Source organism: Sciurus carolinensis, chromosome 8 (genome assembly GCF_902686445.1).
Source record: "Sciurus carolinensis chromosome 8, mSciCar1.2, whole genome shotgun sequence".
NCBI lineage: Eukaryota > Metazoa > Chordata > Mammalia > Rodentia > Sciuridae > Sciurus > Sciurus carolinensis.
The window spans coordinates 121,196,571-121,212,417 of record NC_062220.1 but is presented as its reverse complement, the minus strand read 5'-3'; the positions used below and the strand labels follow the sequence as shown (position 1 = coordinate 121,212,417).

Below are 15,847 nucleotides of genomic sequence, written 5' to 3'. Positions count from 1 at the left end.
AAATGAATAAAGTCAGGAAGTTATGAAGGAAAAGTTCACATGCACAACGGTCTGATAGCAACTCATAAAAGACTGCCAGTACCATAACATTGTACAAATGAAATCTTGTACAAAAAATAATTCTTGGAGGACATTTGCCTAGCAATTATCTATTCAGCCTTGGACTGACACTGCTTCTGTTATTAATCCTGAAGTCAAGGATTATTGTTTCCAAATAGTTTATGTGATCATCTTTTTTACCTTTAAAAACGTTATCTTGTTTCAACCTCTTTGAATACATTTATAATTTACTATGACATAAGTATTTCCATTGCAATGCTGTTTTTTTCCCCCCAAATGAATATCATTATTCTTGGAAGAAACATTCTCTGTTATTGGGTTGAAAAATCTTACAAAAACCTAAATCTCAATTTCTCTTGACATGACAAAAGATGACGCTTCCCTGGGTAGGAGCTCTAGGTGTATACTGAGTAACCTGTATTCCTTTTCAGACAGGGCAGGTGTCTCCCAGTTACTTTAATCCCCCATAGACCTCTTTATTGAACTCACCTTCCTACCTGGTCATTTCAGGCATTTGCGTTTATAAACCTTCATTTAAAAAGGGCAGACCCGGCTTCCTGGCCATGGTGCAGAAGCAGGATCTGAGCTGGGGATCAGGGTTCTGGCCCTCGGTGCTGTTCCTGCACCCGGATCTGGGCGTTGCCGGCCCAGAGCGGCTGGTGCTGGAAGCTACGCTGGCGCTGCAGGCGTGTGGGTATAGTGTGAAGATCTGGACAGCAGCCTATGACCCTGGCCACTGCTTCGCCGAAGCAGCGAGCTACCCGTGCGCTGCGCTGGGGACTCGCTGCCGTGCAGCTTGGGCTGGGGCGGCCATGGCGCCGCGGTCTGCGCCTAAATGCGCCTGGTCTTCTTGGCGCCCTGTGCTGTTCCTTGCAGATGAGGAGTTCGAAGTGGTTGTGTAGGACCAGGTGTCTGCCTGTATCCCAGTGTTCAAGCCGGGCAGACGGCCTAAGAAGATCCGGTTTTATTGCCACTTTCCTGCTCCTCACCAGGAAAGATTCTTTTCTTAAACGTTTATAGAGGGCACCGATTGGACTGGATAGAGGAATGCACCACAGACATGGCGGACTGCATCTTGGTCAACAATCAGTTCACAGCTGCCATTTTGAAGGAAACCTTCAAGTTCTTATCTCTCTGTTCTCTACCCATCTCTGAAAGTCACCAGCTTTGATTCAGCTGTTCCTGAAAAACTTGATGACCTAGTCCCCAAGGAAAAAGAATTCCTGTTCCTCTCCATTAACAGATATGAAAGGAAGAAAATTCTGACTTTGGCACTAGAAGCTCTAGTACCTCTGGGTGCGCAATTAACATCTCAAGATTGGGAGAGGGTTCATATGATCATGGCAGGTGATTATGATGACAGAGTCCTGGATAATGTGGAACACAAACAGGAATTGAAGAAAGTCCAGCAATCTGACCTTGGTGGGTAGGTAACCTTCCTGTGGTCTTTCTCAGACAAACAAAAAATTTCTCTCCTCCACAACTGCTCATGTATGCTTTACACACCAAGCAATGAGCACTTTGGCATTGTCCCTCTGGAGGCCATGTACATGCAGTGCCCATTCATTGCTGTTAATTCTGGTGGGCCCTATGGAGTCCATCATCCACAGTGTCACAAGGTTTCTGCGTGAGCCTGACCCAGTGTACTTCTCAGAAGCAATAGAAAAGTTTATCCACGATCCTTTAAAAGCCACAGTGGGCCTGGTTGGAAGAGCCATGGTTAAGGAGAAGCATTTACAGAACAGCTCTACCAGTATGTCACCAAACTGCTGGTATAATCAAATTCTTTAAGGTCTTTATACTACAATTTTGAACGCCCCCCAAAAAAAGGAGGAGGAGGAGGAGGAGGAGGAGGAGGAGGAGGAGGAGGAGAAGAAGAAATAATCCAGAATATAGCACAGAAGATATTAAAAAAAATAAACTGAATTTGGAATGTGAGCGAAGAAGAAGAAGAAGAAGAAGAAGAAGAAGAAGAAGAAGAAGAAGAAGAAATAATCCAGAATATAGCACAGAAGATATTTAAAAAAAATAAACTGAAGTCTGGAATGTGAACTAACATTCCCGTCTCAGAAAACCTGTATACCACAGATTCTGTCTCAGAAAAACATTATGCTATGTACATGCGGTGCTTACAAACCTGTACCTTTTATGCTATCATTCCAAGTCTCACCAGTATAAAAATGGTACAGATCCACCTTCAGCAAAATGTTGTAATTATGTTTTCTCTAAATTATTTTTCTCTGTATTGAACTTTGAATCATATTATGCCTTAATTGATTTTGATAGTTTAAGTCTATCATTATCAAAGTTGGTTAATTTGACTTTACAGCATGATGAGAGTGGGGTTACTGTAGTGTTAGGAAATTTTTGTTAGACCTTTGCCAAGATCCATAGCAAGAGTACTCTGTTTTTTTGTTTTTATCTTTTTGCAAAGATGATACTGCATTTTTGCACCCTGAGACATGACAATAAAAGATGTATATCAAAAGAGGAGACAAAATATTAGGTTTAGGCTTCCATGATCTGTGTCAATATTGTTAGAAATATAGATAAGAGCCAAACCTGAAGTTAGAAACCTGAGTAAACTGGATGTTGACCTGAAGGGGGAACATTGTCACACTTGCAACCTGCACTTTGTTTCCTGATGTTGTCTGAGTCACCAGTTTTGTTAATATCTGTTGTATTGACTAGGTTCCTAAGTAAGTATAGTGCACAAATGTTTTTACCCTTCCAAGCCTGGCTTAAATGCCACTACTGTGAAGCTTACCTCCCAAACTGGAAGTGAACTCCCTTTCATATACTCTAGGACTCTAACCAGTCTTAGAGCTCAATATTCACTTGTTGGTCTAAGTACAAATAGTAAATGTAAAGCAAAATTTTCAGTGTATTTAAAGATAGGTTTATTTTTTTAAAAACTAGCAAATATTACTGGTTAAGGTTCCATGTTAATCATCTCTTAAAAGCACAGACTTGGAGAGCCAACAGTCTATATGACCTAGGGAAAAGTTATCTCTGCACCTCAGTTTCTTTATCTGTGGCAAATGGATAATTGTCCTATCATACTTTCCTCATAGGGTGGTTATGACAGATTTCAATAATATACATAAAGTATTTACTAGTTGGCACATAATGTTAACTGCTGCTGCTATTTTGCAATCTGGGGATACAGAAATTATTACAAGTTTCGTGTGGGTTCGTTCTGCATTACCATATTCTTTTGGGGTTCTTTAAAGGTTAAATTTTTAGTTTATAATTTATCACGTGCATCTGTATTACAGGAATATTTTAACAAGGTAACACCACCAAAAGGAATTCTTCACAATGAGAGTGCCAAATACAATTCTGTTGAATTTCATTTTCCTTGGCATTGTGAAAGTTCGCCATCAGTAAAGTATGTGATTCCCCACCCCCCGCCAAAAAAAGGGGGTTAGAGAAATGCCCACATCAATTGGTCTCGCTCTTGCATTTCTTTGATTTCAGATCATTGGCATATGTTGAGATGAATGAAATGGGGATGTTGAGATAGAACTCTGAGGTGGCCACAGGCTCCTTCACTCTCCAATATCTAAGGTCTGGCCCTCAACTTGGAATCCTAATTCACCATTGCTCTGTAGACAGGAAGCTTTGGTCTGACTCTTCGTAATAACTTAAGTAGGTGAGAGGGAAGGAGAGAGATTTTTGAGTCTCCTTGGGACAAAATACCAGGAAAATGGCATGTTAGAAACAAGGAATTTGGCCAATTTCTTAAGGAAAACTGAAGATTAAGTGAAGTTGGGGAATATCACCTTTAGCTGGTTAAACATCAGGCAAGCAGAGAGCATTAATTTGGAGTTCTGGAGGTTCTAGCTTGCTAGACCTCCCAAGGGAGTAAGGGAGCTCACTCCCTCTGGAGCTCCTTTAATGAGTCCTAATGGGATTAACCTGATAAGGTATATTGTTGGCTAAAAATAAGGGAAAATTTAATTACTTTAATATTTCTTGTCAACAGATAATTCTGATTGGCTTTGGAGCTATGATTCAAATGTTTGACAGACTGATTTCTTCATTTTTTCTTGTTGGTAAAATATCAGAATCTATCACAACTGTCATGTTAAAAAGCAAATTAAGTCACCTTGTGCTAAGAGTTACACATGTAAATGCCTATACAGATCCAGAGGAAGATGTAAATGAGTGAAACTTAAAGTGAAAAAATAAAATTAAAAAAGGAGACACCTAATTCTACTTTGATAATTCATTACTCATTGAGTTTGAAATGAGAAAATATTTTATTTAGTCTCATGACATAAAAGTGTTGTTTGCAAATGTGATCCATCCAAACGTGGACAAATGTACTGTGAAATGCTTTTGTTTGTGTTTCCTGTATCTGATCTACACACAGCAGTTTTTAAAAATTGTGAAGCAAATCATGCCCCTCCTTTATTTTCATGATTTTACACGGAGAGAACATTTCCTCCCTTCCCTGCCCTGGCCTCCACCCAACTCTTCTTACTACATGTCTACCACACCAAGACTCTTAGGGATCAGCTTTGGGTCACTCCTGTTCTCAGAAGATATTGATGATATGAAGTCTATATGATTTCTGTACGATTAGAAGGCAAATTTTTAGTGTCTCTAATTAGAGGCAGCCTAGGAGATTGTCATAGTTTGGGCTAGTATAACAAACACCACACACTTGATACCTTGTAAACAACAGAAATTTACTTATTGCAGTTCTAGGTTGGATGTCAGACATCAGGTACCAGCACAGGTTCTGGTGAGGTTCTCTTTGGGGCTGTAGACTGCCCATTTCCATTTGTGTCCTCATGTGGTGGATAAAGGACTGGGATTTCTTTTTTTTTTTAATTTTTAAAATTTGTTCTAATTAGTTATACATGACAGTAGAAAGCATTTTGACACATCATGCATAAATGGAGTATAATTTCTCATTCTTCTGCTTATATGTGATGTAGTTATACAGGTCATGTAATCATATATGGGGTAATAATGTCTGATTAATTCTGTTACTCCTACCCCCATACCCTCTCCCTTCCTTTTACTTCACTCTCTCTACTCCAAAGTACCTCTATTCTCCCCATTGGCATCCAAATATCAGAGAAAACATTTGGTCTTTGGTTCTTAGAGATTGGCTTACTTTACTTAGCATAACATTCTCCAGTTCCATCTGTTTACCAGCAAATGCCATAATTACATTCTTCTTTAAGGCTTAGTAATATTCCATGGTGTATATGTCACCTTTTCTTTATCCATTCATCTGTTGAAGGGCACTAGATTGGTTCCATAGTTTAGCTATTGTGAGTTGAACTGCTGTAAACATTGATGTGGCTGTGTCACTGTAATATGCTGATTTTAAGTCCTTTGGGTATAAACCTAGGAGTGAGATAACTGGGTCAAATGGTGGTTCCATTCCTAGTTGTTTTGAGGAATCTCCATACTGTTTTCCATAGTGGTTGTACCAATTTGCTGTCCCACCAGCAATGTACCTTTTCCCCCACATCCTTGCCAACATTTATTGTTGCTTGTTAATTGCCATTCTGACTGGAGTGAGATGGGATCTCAGTGTAGTTTTGATTTGCATTTCTCTAATTGCTAGAGATGTTGAACAGTTTTTCATATATTTGTGATCGATTGTATTTCTTCTTCTGTGAAATGTCTGTCAATTCCTTCCCCATTTATTGATTGGGTTATCTGTTATTATGGTGTTAAGTCTTTTGAGTGTTTTGTACATCCTGAAGATTAATGCTCTATCTGAGGTGTGTGTGGTAAAGATTTTCTCCCATTTTGTAGGCTCTCTCTTCATGTTATTGATTGTTTCCTTTGCTGTGAAGAAGCTTTTTAGTTTGATTTCATCCCATGTATTGATTCTCAATTTAAGGGGCAATAAGTGCTTTAGGGGGTCTTGTTAAAGAAGTAAGTTAGTTCTAAGCCAAGATGGTGGAGATCTGGGTGCAGGGTCTCTGTTTTAGTGCCTAAGTCCTTGATCCACTTCGAGTTGATTTTTGTGTGGATGAGAGATAAGGGTTTAATTTCATTTCGCTACATATGGATTTCCAGTTTTCCTAGCACTGTTTGTTGAATAGGCTATTGTTTTACCATTGTATGTTTTTGGCATCCTTGTCTAGTTTGAGATAACTGTATTTATGTGGGTTTAGGACTGGGATTTCTGTTACAAAATAAGATACGAGTCCTAATCATGAGGTGTCTTGCCCTCATGACCTAATCACCCCCCACGGCCTCACATCCTAACACCATCACATTTTGGGTTAGGATTTCAACACATGAATTTGGTGGGGGTAGGAGATGGGAGACACATACATTCATTCCATGGCAGAGATAGTGTTGTCATCCATATTCTTAATTTAATCTATATCATCATGAGCCTCATCCCTCTCAATAGACTGAGACCTCAATGTGGGTGACATGCATTGGCTGAGCTTTGGGAACCCAAATGATACATGAAAGAATTTCCAGCTGGCCTGCAGAGTCAAAGAAAGGCTGAAGAGAGTGAGAAGCAACACTAGTGCTACAGTTGCTATAACTCACAGGTGCAATTAAGTTGCATTTCACCTGTGCGCCAACCTGGGTGCTGGGCGAGCACATTACTTTCACAAGAGAAGCACCATTCATTCATTTATGCAGTTCTGCAGTAGTGAATATATAGGGTGAATATATAGATCATCACCTTCAGTGATGAACTAAACAGAAATAGTCCCTGTCCTCACAAAGATTGTGGTAAGTAGAACTACGCACATACGAAGTTCTAACCTCTGACAAATGCTTTGTCAAAAACAAGTGTAATAGTTAATAGAGCAAGAGTAGGATGAGCCGACTTAGGTGATAAAGTCAAGTGAGTCTGCCAAGGAAGTAACCTTGAAATAATCACCTGAAGGAAGGAGGTTGGTTCTTAGAGGACTGTGAGAAAAGGCATTGGGGTCATGGGCAAATGTCAAGTGGTAACAAAGAGCTTGGTGCCAGTATGACTTATCTCCGTGTGAGAGGATGAAAGTGGAAAGGTGTGCGATAAACATGCCTTCAGATGAGAAATGAGGTATAATGGGAAATGGTAGAAACCCTCAAGTGAGGAAAGAGGAAGGGATGGGGAGAAATGGTGACTAGAGGAACCACTGGATTGGGATGTGGGGGTCTTGTTGAGATCAGAGTCATGTGAAGAAAAATGAGGTGCCATATTGGACCTCCCAGTCACGCTGGATCAGCCATCATATGTAATCCCAGTTGGAGCCAGAAGAACCACTAAGACAATCCAAATTGGTTAAGAATAACCAATTGTTTATTTTTATTTTTATGTTTTAAAATTTTTGTTTGTTTTTTAGACTTTTCTTTTTTCCTTTTTTTAGTTATACATGACAGTAGAATGTATTTTGACATATTTATACAAATATCTTGTGGTTGTATATAATGTAAAGATCACTATAGTGTGTTGATGTATGTACATAGGAAAGTTAAGTCAGATTTATCCCACTGTCTTTCCTATTCCTGTCCCTCTCCTTCTTTCATTCCCCTTTGTATAATCCTCTGAACTTCTATCCCTCCCTTGTGTGTTGGCATCCACATATAAGAGAGAATATTGAACCTTTGGTTTTTTTGGGATTGGGTTATTTCACTTAGCATGATATTCTCTAGATCCATCCATTTACTGGCAGTTGTCATCAAGATGTTCCTATTTATGGCTGAGTAATATTCCATTGTGTATATATACCACAGTTTCTTTATCCATTCATCTGTTGAAGGGCACCTAGCTTGGTTCCACAGCTTAGCTATTGTGAATTGAACTTCTATAAACATTGAAGTGACTGTGTCACTGTAGTATGCTGATTTTAAAGTCCTTTGGGTATATACCAAGGAAAGGGATAGCTGGATCAAATGGTGGTTCATTCCAAGTTTTCTGAGCAATCTGCATACTGCTTTCCAGAGTGGTTGCACCAATTTGCAGTCCCAACAGCAATGTATGAGTGTACCCTTCCCCCCACATCCTGGCCAACATTCGTCGTTACTTATATTCTTGATAATTGCCATTCTGATTGGAGTGAGATGGAATCTCAGTGTAGATTTGATTTACATTTCTCTAATTGCTAGAGATGTTAAACACTTTTCATGTGTTTGTTGACTGTTCATATTTCTTCTTCTGAGAACTGTTTAGTTCCTTTGTCCATTTATTGATTGGGTTATTTTTATTTTTATATTTTGGTGCTAATTTTTTTGAGTTCTTTGTATATCCTGGAAATTAATGCCTTATCTGAGGTGCAGGTGGAAAAGATTTTTTTCCCATTCTGCAGGCTCTCTTGTCACACTTTTGATTGTTTCCTTTGCTGTGAAGAAGCTTTTTAGTTTGATATGATCCTGTTTATTGATTTTTGATATTACTTCTTGTGTTTTAGGAGTCTTTTTGAGGAAATTGGTTCCTAAGCCTATGTGTTGGAACTCTAGTCCTACATTTTCTTCTAGCATGTGCAGGGTTTCTGGTTTAATGCCTAGGTCTTTGATCCACTTCAAGTTGAGTTTTGTGCAGGGTGAGAGATAGAGGTTAAATTTCATTCTATTACATATGGTTTTCCAAGCACCATTTATTGAAGAGGCTGTCTTTTCTCCAATGTATGTTTTTAGCACCTTTGTCAAGTATGAGAAAAGGGCATTTATATGAGTTTGTTGCTATGTCTTCTATTCTGTTCCATTAGTTTTCATGCCTTTTTTTGGTGCCAATACCATGTTGTTTTTATTACTATCACTGTAGTATAATTAAAGGTCTGGTATTGTGATGCCTCCAGCTTCACTTTTTCTTGCTAAGGATTGCTTTGGTTATTGTGGGTCTCTTATTTTTCCAAATGAATTTCATGGTTTTCTTTTCTATGTCTATGAAGAATGACATTGAAATTTTAATAGGAAAGACATTAAATCTGTTTAGCACTTTTGGTAATATGATTATTTTGACAGCATTTTGGGTGGCTTGTCGTGAAGCAGTAGATAATTAAATTAGTGTCTATAAGACATCTATAATTTAGGAAGGAGCATTGAGAGGTCTTTTGGATTTGTGGTCCTTGAGGACATTGAGGTCTGTCACAAAGCTCAACAACTTTCTCTTGATTTATAGTAACTTTTTTTTTTTTTTTTTTTAGTACCAGGGATGGAACTCAGGGGCACCCAACCACTGAACCACATCTCCAGGCCTATTTTGTATTTGATTTAGAGACAGGGTCTCACTGAGTTGCTTAGTGCCTCACCATGGCTGAGGCTGGCTTTAAACTCATGATTCTGCTGCCTTAGCTTCCCGAGGCTCTGGGATTACAGCTGTGCGTCACCGTGCCTGGTGATCTATAGTTACTTGGTTGGATATAGCCAGGGAAAATGATGAAATATATCATCTCCATTATACTGCTATGCCCTGAAGATGATTCCATGAGGCAGGGTGTTGAGGGAAAAGCTGAAGGAACAGAGATGGGGTTAGCCACGTAGGGCTACGATCCCCTTCTAAATCCAGATTCTCCGAGGGCCAGAACCATATTCAGCAGGATCGGGAAGGGCCAAGGCATTTCCCAGCACGTGTGTTGGCCACTGGGAGTCAATCTTTTCAGATATGTGATACAAGTGTGCTGGGATGCCAGGGTTAGGTCTACAAGAACAAATTTGGGACCAGGGTTTCTATAAAGTTGAAGGGAGGCTCTCAGCTTCTTCCTTGTCTCAGTAAAACTATATGTATATACCTAAAAGTAAAAGTGGAAGCACTTACTCTCTCTCAGATAAGGATCAAAAAGCTCTGACAGTGACTGGTGGGAACAGATTGTGGGGATTCAGTAGTGCTGGTGCTCACAAGTGGAACTGTCTCTGATTCTTAAGGACTGGATACTCTGGGATACATGCACAGCACATGGATGAACTACTGGATGAGGGAATGAATGCATGAATGAGCAAAGCTTTCTTTCTCCTCTCTAGGGATCAGAACTCACCGGTCAGTTTCCCATTGCCCACCAGCGTGGGCTGAGGAGGGAAGAGCAACAGGTCATTTTTGTGATTGCAGCTGTGACTGGACAAGGGATGGTCAAGATGCCTTGTGTTTGCCCTGTATCTCCCCACCCCTCACCAGAGCAGATTTTGCTGTTGGCCAGAGAGGCAGTAGGAAGAAAGGCACATCTCCTGGAGTTGGCCTAGTTGACCAGTTAGAGTGAGGTCTGCTCCTTTTCAGAGAAATAAAGGACAAGGGGCTGCTCAAGACTCCACAGGGCTCACCTGATGGAAAAGTAAATTTACTTAGCCAAGTATTTATGAGAAAAGGAGTACTGGTGCTCACCCAGCTTCTCAGTGCCTTCTAGTGCACATAAGGTTACTTCACCCATAGTCGCAGAGCTGTGCAGATTTAAGGAGAAACAGACTTCAGCTTTTGGTGGAAGAATGAGCCCATGGGACATGAAAACTTCTGGGGCCATCTTAGAATTACTTCTGGCTATGCTTTGAATGTTTGTGTCTCCCCAAATTCCTATGTTGAAATTCTCACCTCCAATGTGACACTAGGAGGGCCTTTTGGAGATGATTAGTTATGGGGCGGAACCTTTATGATTGGTTTGGTGCTTTTACAAAAGAGGCCCAAAAGAGGTTCCTTGCCTTTCCACCACATGAAGTTGTAATGAGAAGACTATCTACTCTGAACCAAGAAACGGGTATTTGCCAGACACCATATCTACCAATGCCTTGATAATAGGCCTTTTCACCCAAGACTGGAGATCTGTAATAAATTTCTGTTATTCACAAGCTACCCAACCTATGGTATTTTGTTGTAGCAGCCCAGATGAATTAAGAAACTTCTGTATTGTTTTCCTAGGACCTAAGTGACAAAGTTCCACTGACTAGGTGGCTTAAACAACAAAAATTGTCTCGCAGTTCTAAAGGACAGAAATCCAAAATCAAATTATTATCAGGGTTGATTCCTTATGAGGGCTCTAAAGGAAGATATATTCCAGATTTTTCTCTTGGCTTGAAGATGACCTTCTCTTTACCTCACTTATCATTGTCCCTGTCTCTGAGCTCAAATTTCCTATTTTCATAGGGACACCAGTTGTATTGGATCAGAGGCCCATTCTTACAGTCTCATTTAACCATAATTACTTCCTTAAAAGCCTTATCTCCAAATATAGCCATAGTGTGGGTTATGGTTTCAATGTGTGAATTTGGGGGACATAGTTTAGTCCATAATAGGGCCAAAGTGTGTCTCCTTAGTGAGCTGAGAACAGGGAAAGGAATGATGCTGGGGTCCCTGGTGCTTTTCTCTTGAAGTTCAACCATTCCACTTTGTTCCAGGAGGGAAAGGAGCCAGGTTAAAGGTGCTACTGAGTTTTGGAAAGGCACAGAGCATCCCACTGTTTTCAGGGTCCCCAAGATTTTGTGCTGTAGGAAGCAGGTGTTTTCACCACCCTGAGGATGTGTCCTCTCCATTTCACCAGGCATTTACATTTGGATGAGAAACTTATTTTCGTGTGGCTTAGTTTCCTCAAGGGGAAATTGATGTCACTCTCCCTCAGGGACCTGAGTTCACCAGCCAACCTCCTGGGCACTGATCTGTGAGTTTTCAGCAGGTGCTTCCTCCCCAAACCCTTCCACATGCATGGCAAAGCCAGAGCCACAAAGCCTGCCGTGGGACCGTTCTTTTAACTGACAAGGCAAACCCAGGAGACTCCGGGATGTTAGTGAGTAGGAACTGGGGTTGCAATGGCTCCTCCCCTTGGAGCAAGGAGGAAGGTGCTGGCTCAACCTGCAAAGGCCCCAGGAGCAATAGCCTCAGGAAGTACAGCTCTGCGGGTCTGCACCATGTCCTGGATTCCTGTCCTGCTCATGCTATTAGCCTACTGCACAGGTGAGGGAACTCGCAGCACACAAACCTTTCTGCTCCTTCTCTTACTTTGCCCTGCCTCAATGGGATAACCCACATGTTCTGTGTTCCCAGGTTGTGTCCCTCAGCCTGTGCTGCATCAGCCACCATCCACATCCTCATCTCTTGGAACCACAACCCGCCTTACCTGCACTCTGAGCAGCAACTATAATATTGGTGTTTATAGCATCTACTGGTACCAACAGAAACTGGGCAACTCTCCAAGGTTCTTGCTGAGATACTTCTCACACTCAGATCAGCACCGGGGTCCCAATGTCCCCCCTCGCTTCTCTGGGTCCAAAGATGTGGCCAGGAACCGGGGGTATTTGAGCATCTCCAAACTGCAGTCTGAGGATGAGGCAATGTATTACTGTGCTGTGGGTGCCCAAAGCATGGAGAGGGAAAAGATGGAGAGGGAGATCAGGGAAGAAAAGGATCCTGCTGCTTCAGGGTTTCAGGTACCCCAGGACATGCCTACCTTGAATTGAAGACGGGGTTTCTCTGGTGTGAGAAGGAGGAGGGTGGAAGCATGGGGCAGCACGGAGCCCAGGAGAGAGAGAGAGAGTCAGCTCCTTCTTGTCTAGCAGTACTGCTGTAAACCCCATTGGAGGCTGGATTACAGAATTAAAGCTGTTTGTTTTCAGAAGTTGTTTTGCTGAGTTTGGTCTGATTGCATGATCTCATGGGATGAATCTAACTAACTTAGGGTACAGGTCCCAGGAAACTAATCAACATGGTCTACTTGGTTGAGGCACTGTGGGCAGTGTTCACTTGAGCCTCTACTCTTGAGGGTCATGGGGTACAAGAGACTGACAGAAGTGCTTTGGAACAGGACCATCCTTGCCAAGGACAGAGCGCTCTATTGTCAGCTGATTATGCCTAGGAGTTATGAGGTGAACAGGGTTAAGAAAAACTTTTTATTGGGCCCTTGGGGAGGACAAGGGGAGCCAAGTGATAGAGCTAGAGCAGGCTCCCCACCTTGGTACTGTTTTTAAAAATTTTTTTCAATATCCTGTATATTCTATTACAGACATAGGATGCATTTTTTACTTAAAAATATTTGAAGTTTCCTTTTATTGATAACATAATTGACATATTTTTATTCTAATTAGCTTTACATTATAGTAGAATGCATTTTGATACATCATACATAAATATGCCTCATTCTTTTGGTTGTACATGATGTAGAGTTACACTGGTCATGTAGTCATATGCACATAGGGTAATAATGTTCAATTTGTTAGACTATCATTTCTACCCCTATCCCCCCTGCCCTCCCTTCACTCCCCTCTGTCTAATCCAAAGTACCTTTATTCTTCTCCTGATTGTGAATCAGCATCCACATATCAGAGAAAACATTTGGCCTTTGGTTTTTTGGGATTGGCTTATTTCACTTAGCATGATAATCTGCAGCTCCATCCATTTACCAGCAAATGCCACAATTTCATTCTTCTTTATGGCTAATATTCCATTGTGTATATATACCACAATTTATCCATTCATCTGTTGAAGGGCACCTAGGTTGGTTCCATAGTTTAGCTATTGTGAATTGAACTGCCAAAAACATTGTTGTGACTGTGTTACTGTAGTATGCTGATTTTAAGTCCTTTGGGGATATGCTAAGGAATAGGCTAGCTGGGTCAAATGGTGGTTCCATTTCAAGTTTTCTGAGGAATCTCCATTCTGCTTTCCAGAGTGGTTGCACCAATTTGCAGTCCCACCAGCAACATACATACTTATTTTAAACATTTAAATTATCTCAAGATTTCATGATAGCAGTTATCTACTGTGGTCCAAAAATGAAAATATACAAAATAGTTTAAGAAACATATATTTTTACTGTGTCATACAAAGTTACATATTTATTTTTAAAATAAAGACTTGGAAAATGAAGCCAGTTCATCAAATTTTTACCAAAGTATGACAAGAAATATTTTATGCAAAAATAAAAATTGATGCAGAAATAATACTTTCAACTTTTCTAATGTCCTAAAAATGACATTAATTCTATAAATCACTATTTCTAAATATAGAATTTTAATTGTTCCCTGCCCATTTCTGTCATGCTTACAATAAAACATAAAGTGATCTAAACATAATAAATGGAATTATTACATTTAAAACTTTTCTTAATATAAAAGATAACATCCACATGTCAGAGAGAACATGGCTTTTGGTTTTTTGGGACTGGCTTATTTCACTTAGCATTATATTCTCTGGCTACTTCCACTTACCAACAAATGTCACAATTTCATTCTTCTTTATGGCTGAGTAATATTCCTTTGTGCATATAATTTATCCATTCATCTGTTGAAATGAACCTAGGTTGGTTCCATAGATCAGATCATATCTTTTTTTTTCTTAACTTTATATTGTACTACAATTACTTTACATGATAGAACTTCTAGACGTATCATGACATGATACTTTAGGCACATTCTTTGATACTCACATCTACATTAATGTATAGTTCACAGTCCACTTAAATAAATTTTATAGTAGATATCAAATGATCTAATAATAATTATAGTACTACTCTTTTTGAGAGCAAAGATATTCAGGTTTTATTATTCCTGCCTTTGGGAAACACTAAATTTTAAAAACACATGTAAATCATGGTACCTGGTCATAACATTTGACAAAAACCTGATGATTCTTCTCATGTATTTTTTTGAGTCTCTCCTTTTCTTCTGTACTGGGGCTTGACCCCAGGGGTGCTCTACCACTGAGCCACATCCCCAGACCTTTTTTTTATTTTGTATTTTTAGACAGGTTCTCTGTAAGTTGCTGAGACTGACTTCAAACTTGCCATCATCCTGCCTCAGCCTCTGGAACCACTGGGACTACACTTGTGTGCCAACACACCCAGCTTGAGTCTCTACTTTTTTTTCTTTCTTACTTTTTTTTTCTTTCTTTCTTTTTTTTTTTTTTGATACCAAGGATTGAACTCAGGGGTGCTTAAGTATGGGGCCACATCCCCTTTTATTTTTTTATTTTGAAACAGGGTCTCACTAAATTGCTGACTCTGGCTTTGAATTTATGATCGTCTCACCTCAGCCTCATGAGCTGCTGGGTTACAGGTGTGTGCCACTGTGCCTGGTGAGTCTCTACTCTTAAATATGACATTTATTTTACTAAAAAATGAAGAAAGAAAAAATAAAAAAAATGTTCTTTTATTCATTGAAGCAGAATTATGAGAAGAGAAATAATTATACTTCAATGCTGTTTATATTTTATAGAACTTAAAAATTCAGTTCTCATTGTTCTGCTGCAATATAATCAAACCCGTTTATTTTAATAATACAAACAAAATGTTAAGATTTTATTTTATTTTTTTACAGACTGCATTTTGATTTATTGTACACAAATGGGGTACAACATTTCATTTCTATGGTTGTGCATGATGTAGATTCACACCATTCATGTAATCATACATGTACATAGGGTAATGTCTGTCTCATTCCACCATTTTTCATATCCACCTCTCATTTCCCTCTACATAATCTAAAGTTCCTCCATTCTTCTCTCATCCCCAACCCCTCACCCCCATTATATATCATCATCCACTTATCAGGGAAAACATTCGGTCTTTGTTTTTTGGGGATTGACTTATTAACTTAGCATAATATTCTCCAATTCCATCCATTTATCTGCAAATACCATAATATTATTCTTCTTTATGGCTGAATAGTATTCCATTGTGTATATATACCACGGTTTCTACAAAATCATGACTATAGGCTTGGAGTATCATTCAGTTGTTAAGTACATGCTCAGCACATGCAAGGCCCTGGGTTCAAACCCCAGCACTGCCCCTAACCCCAAACTTATGATTACAGTCAAAAACTTTGAATAGGAGGGTAGGCATTTAGCTCAGGGGTGGAGCTCTTGCCTGGCATGTGTGAGGTGCTGGATTTG

General features: G+C 39.8%; 1 protein-coding gene and 1 pseudogene across 1 annotated transcript; both read left to right on the top strand.

The window, feature by feature from the left end:
- Nucleotides 1–623: 623 nt before the first annotated feature.
- LOC124991476 (alpha-1,3/1,6-mannosyltransferase ALG2-like) lies at nt 624–1,838 on the top strand (annotated as a pseudogene).
- A 10,030-nt stretch (nt 1,839–11,868) lies between these two features.
- Vpreb1 (V-set pre-B cell surrogate light chain 1) lies at nt 11,869–12,417 on the top strand. The gene is made up of 2 exons (XM_047562169.1): nt 11,869–11,914; nt 12,005–12,417. Exons 1-2 carry the CDS (start codon nt 11,869–11,871, stop codon nt 12,415–12,417), a joined length of 459 nt encoding a protein of 152 aa, XP_047418125.1.
- The last annotated feature ends 3,430 nt before the right edge of the window (nt 12,418–15,847 follow it).

Excerpts from the sequence above, each read along its gene's own strand:
- Vpreb1 (XM_047562169.1), top strand. The coding sequence starts at position 11,869 with ATGTCCTGGATTCCTGTCCTGCTCATGCTATTAGCCTACTGCACAG. Across the intron at positions 11,915-12,004 it reads GCTATTAGCCTACTGCACAG|GTTGTGTCCCTCAGCCTGTG; the intron begins GTGAGGGAACTC and ends CTGTGTTCCCAG.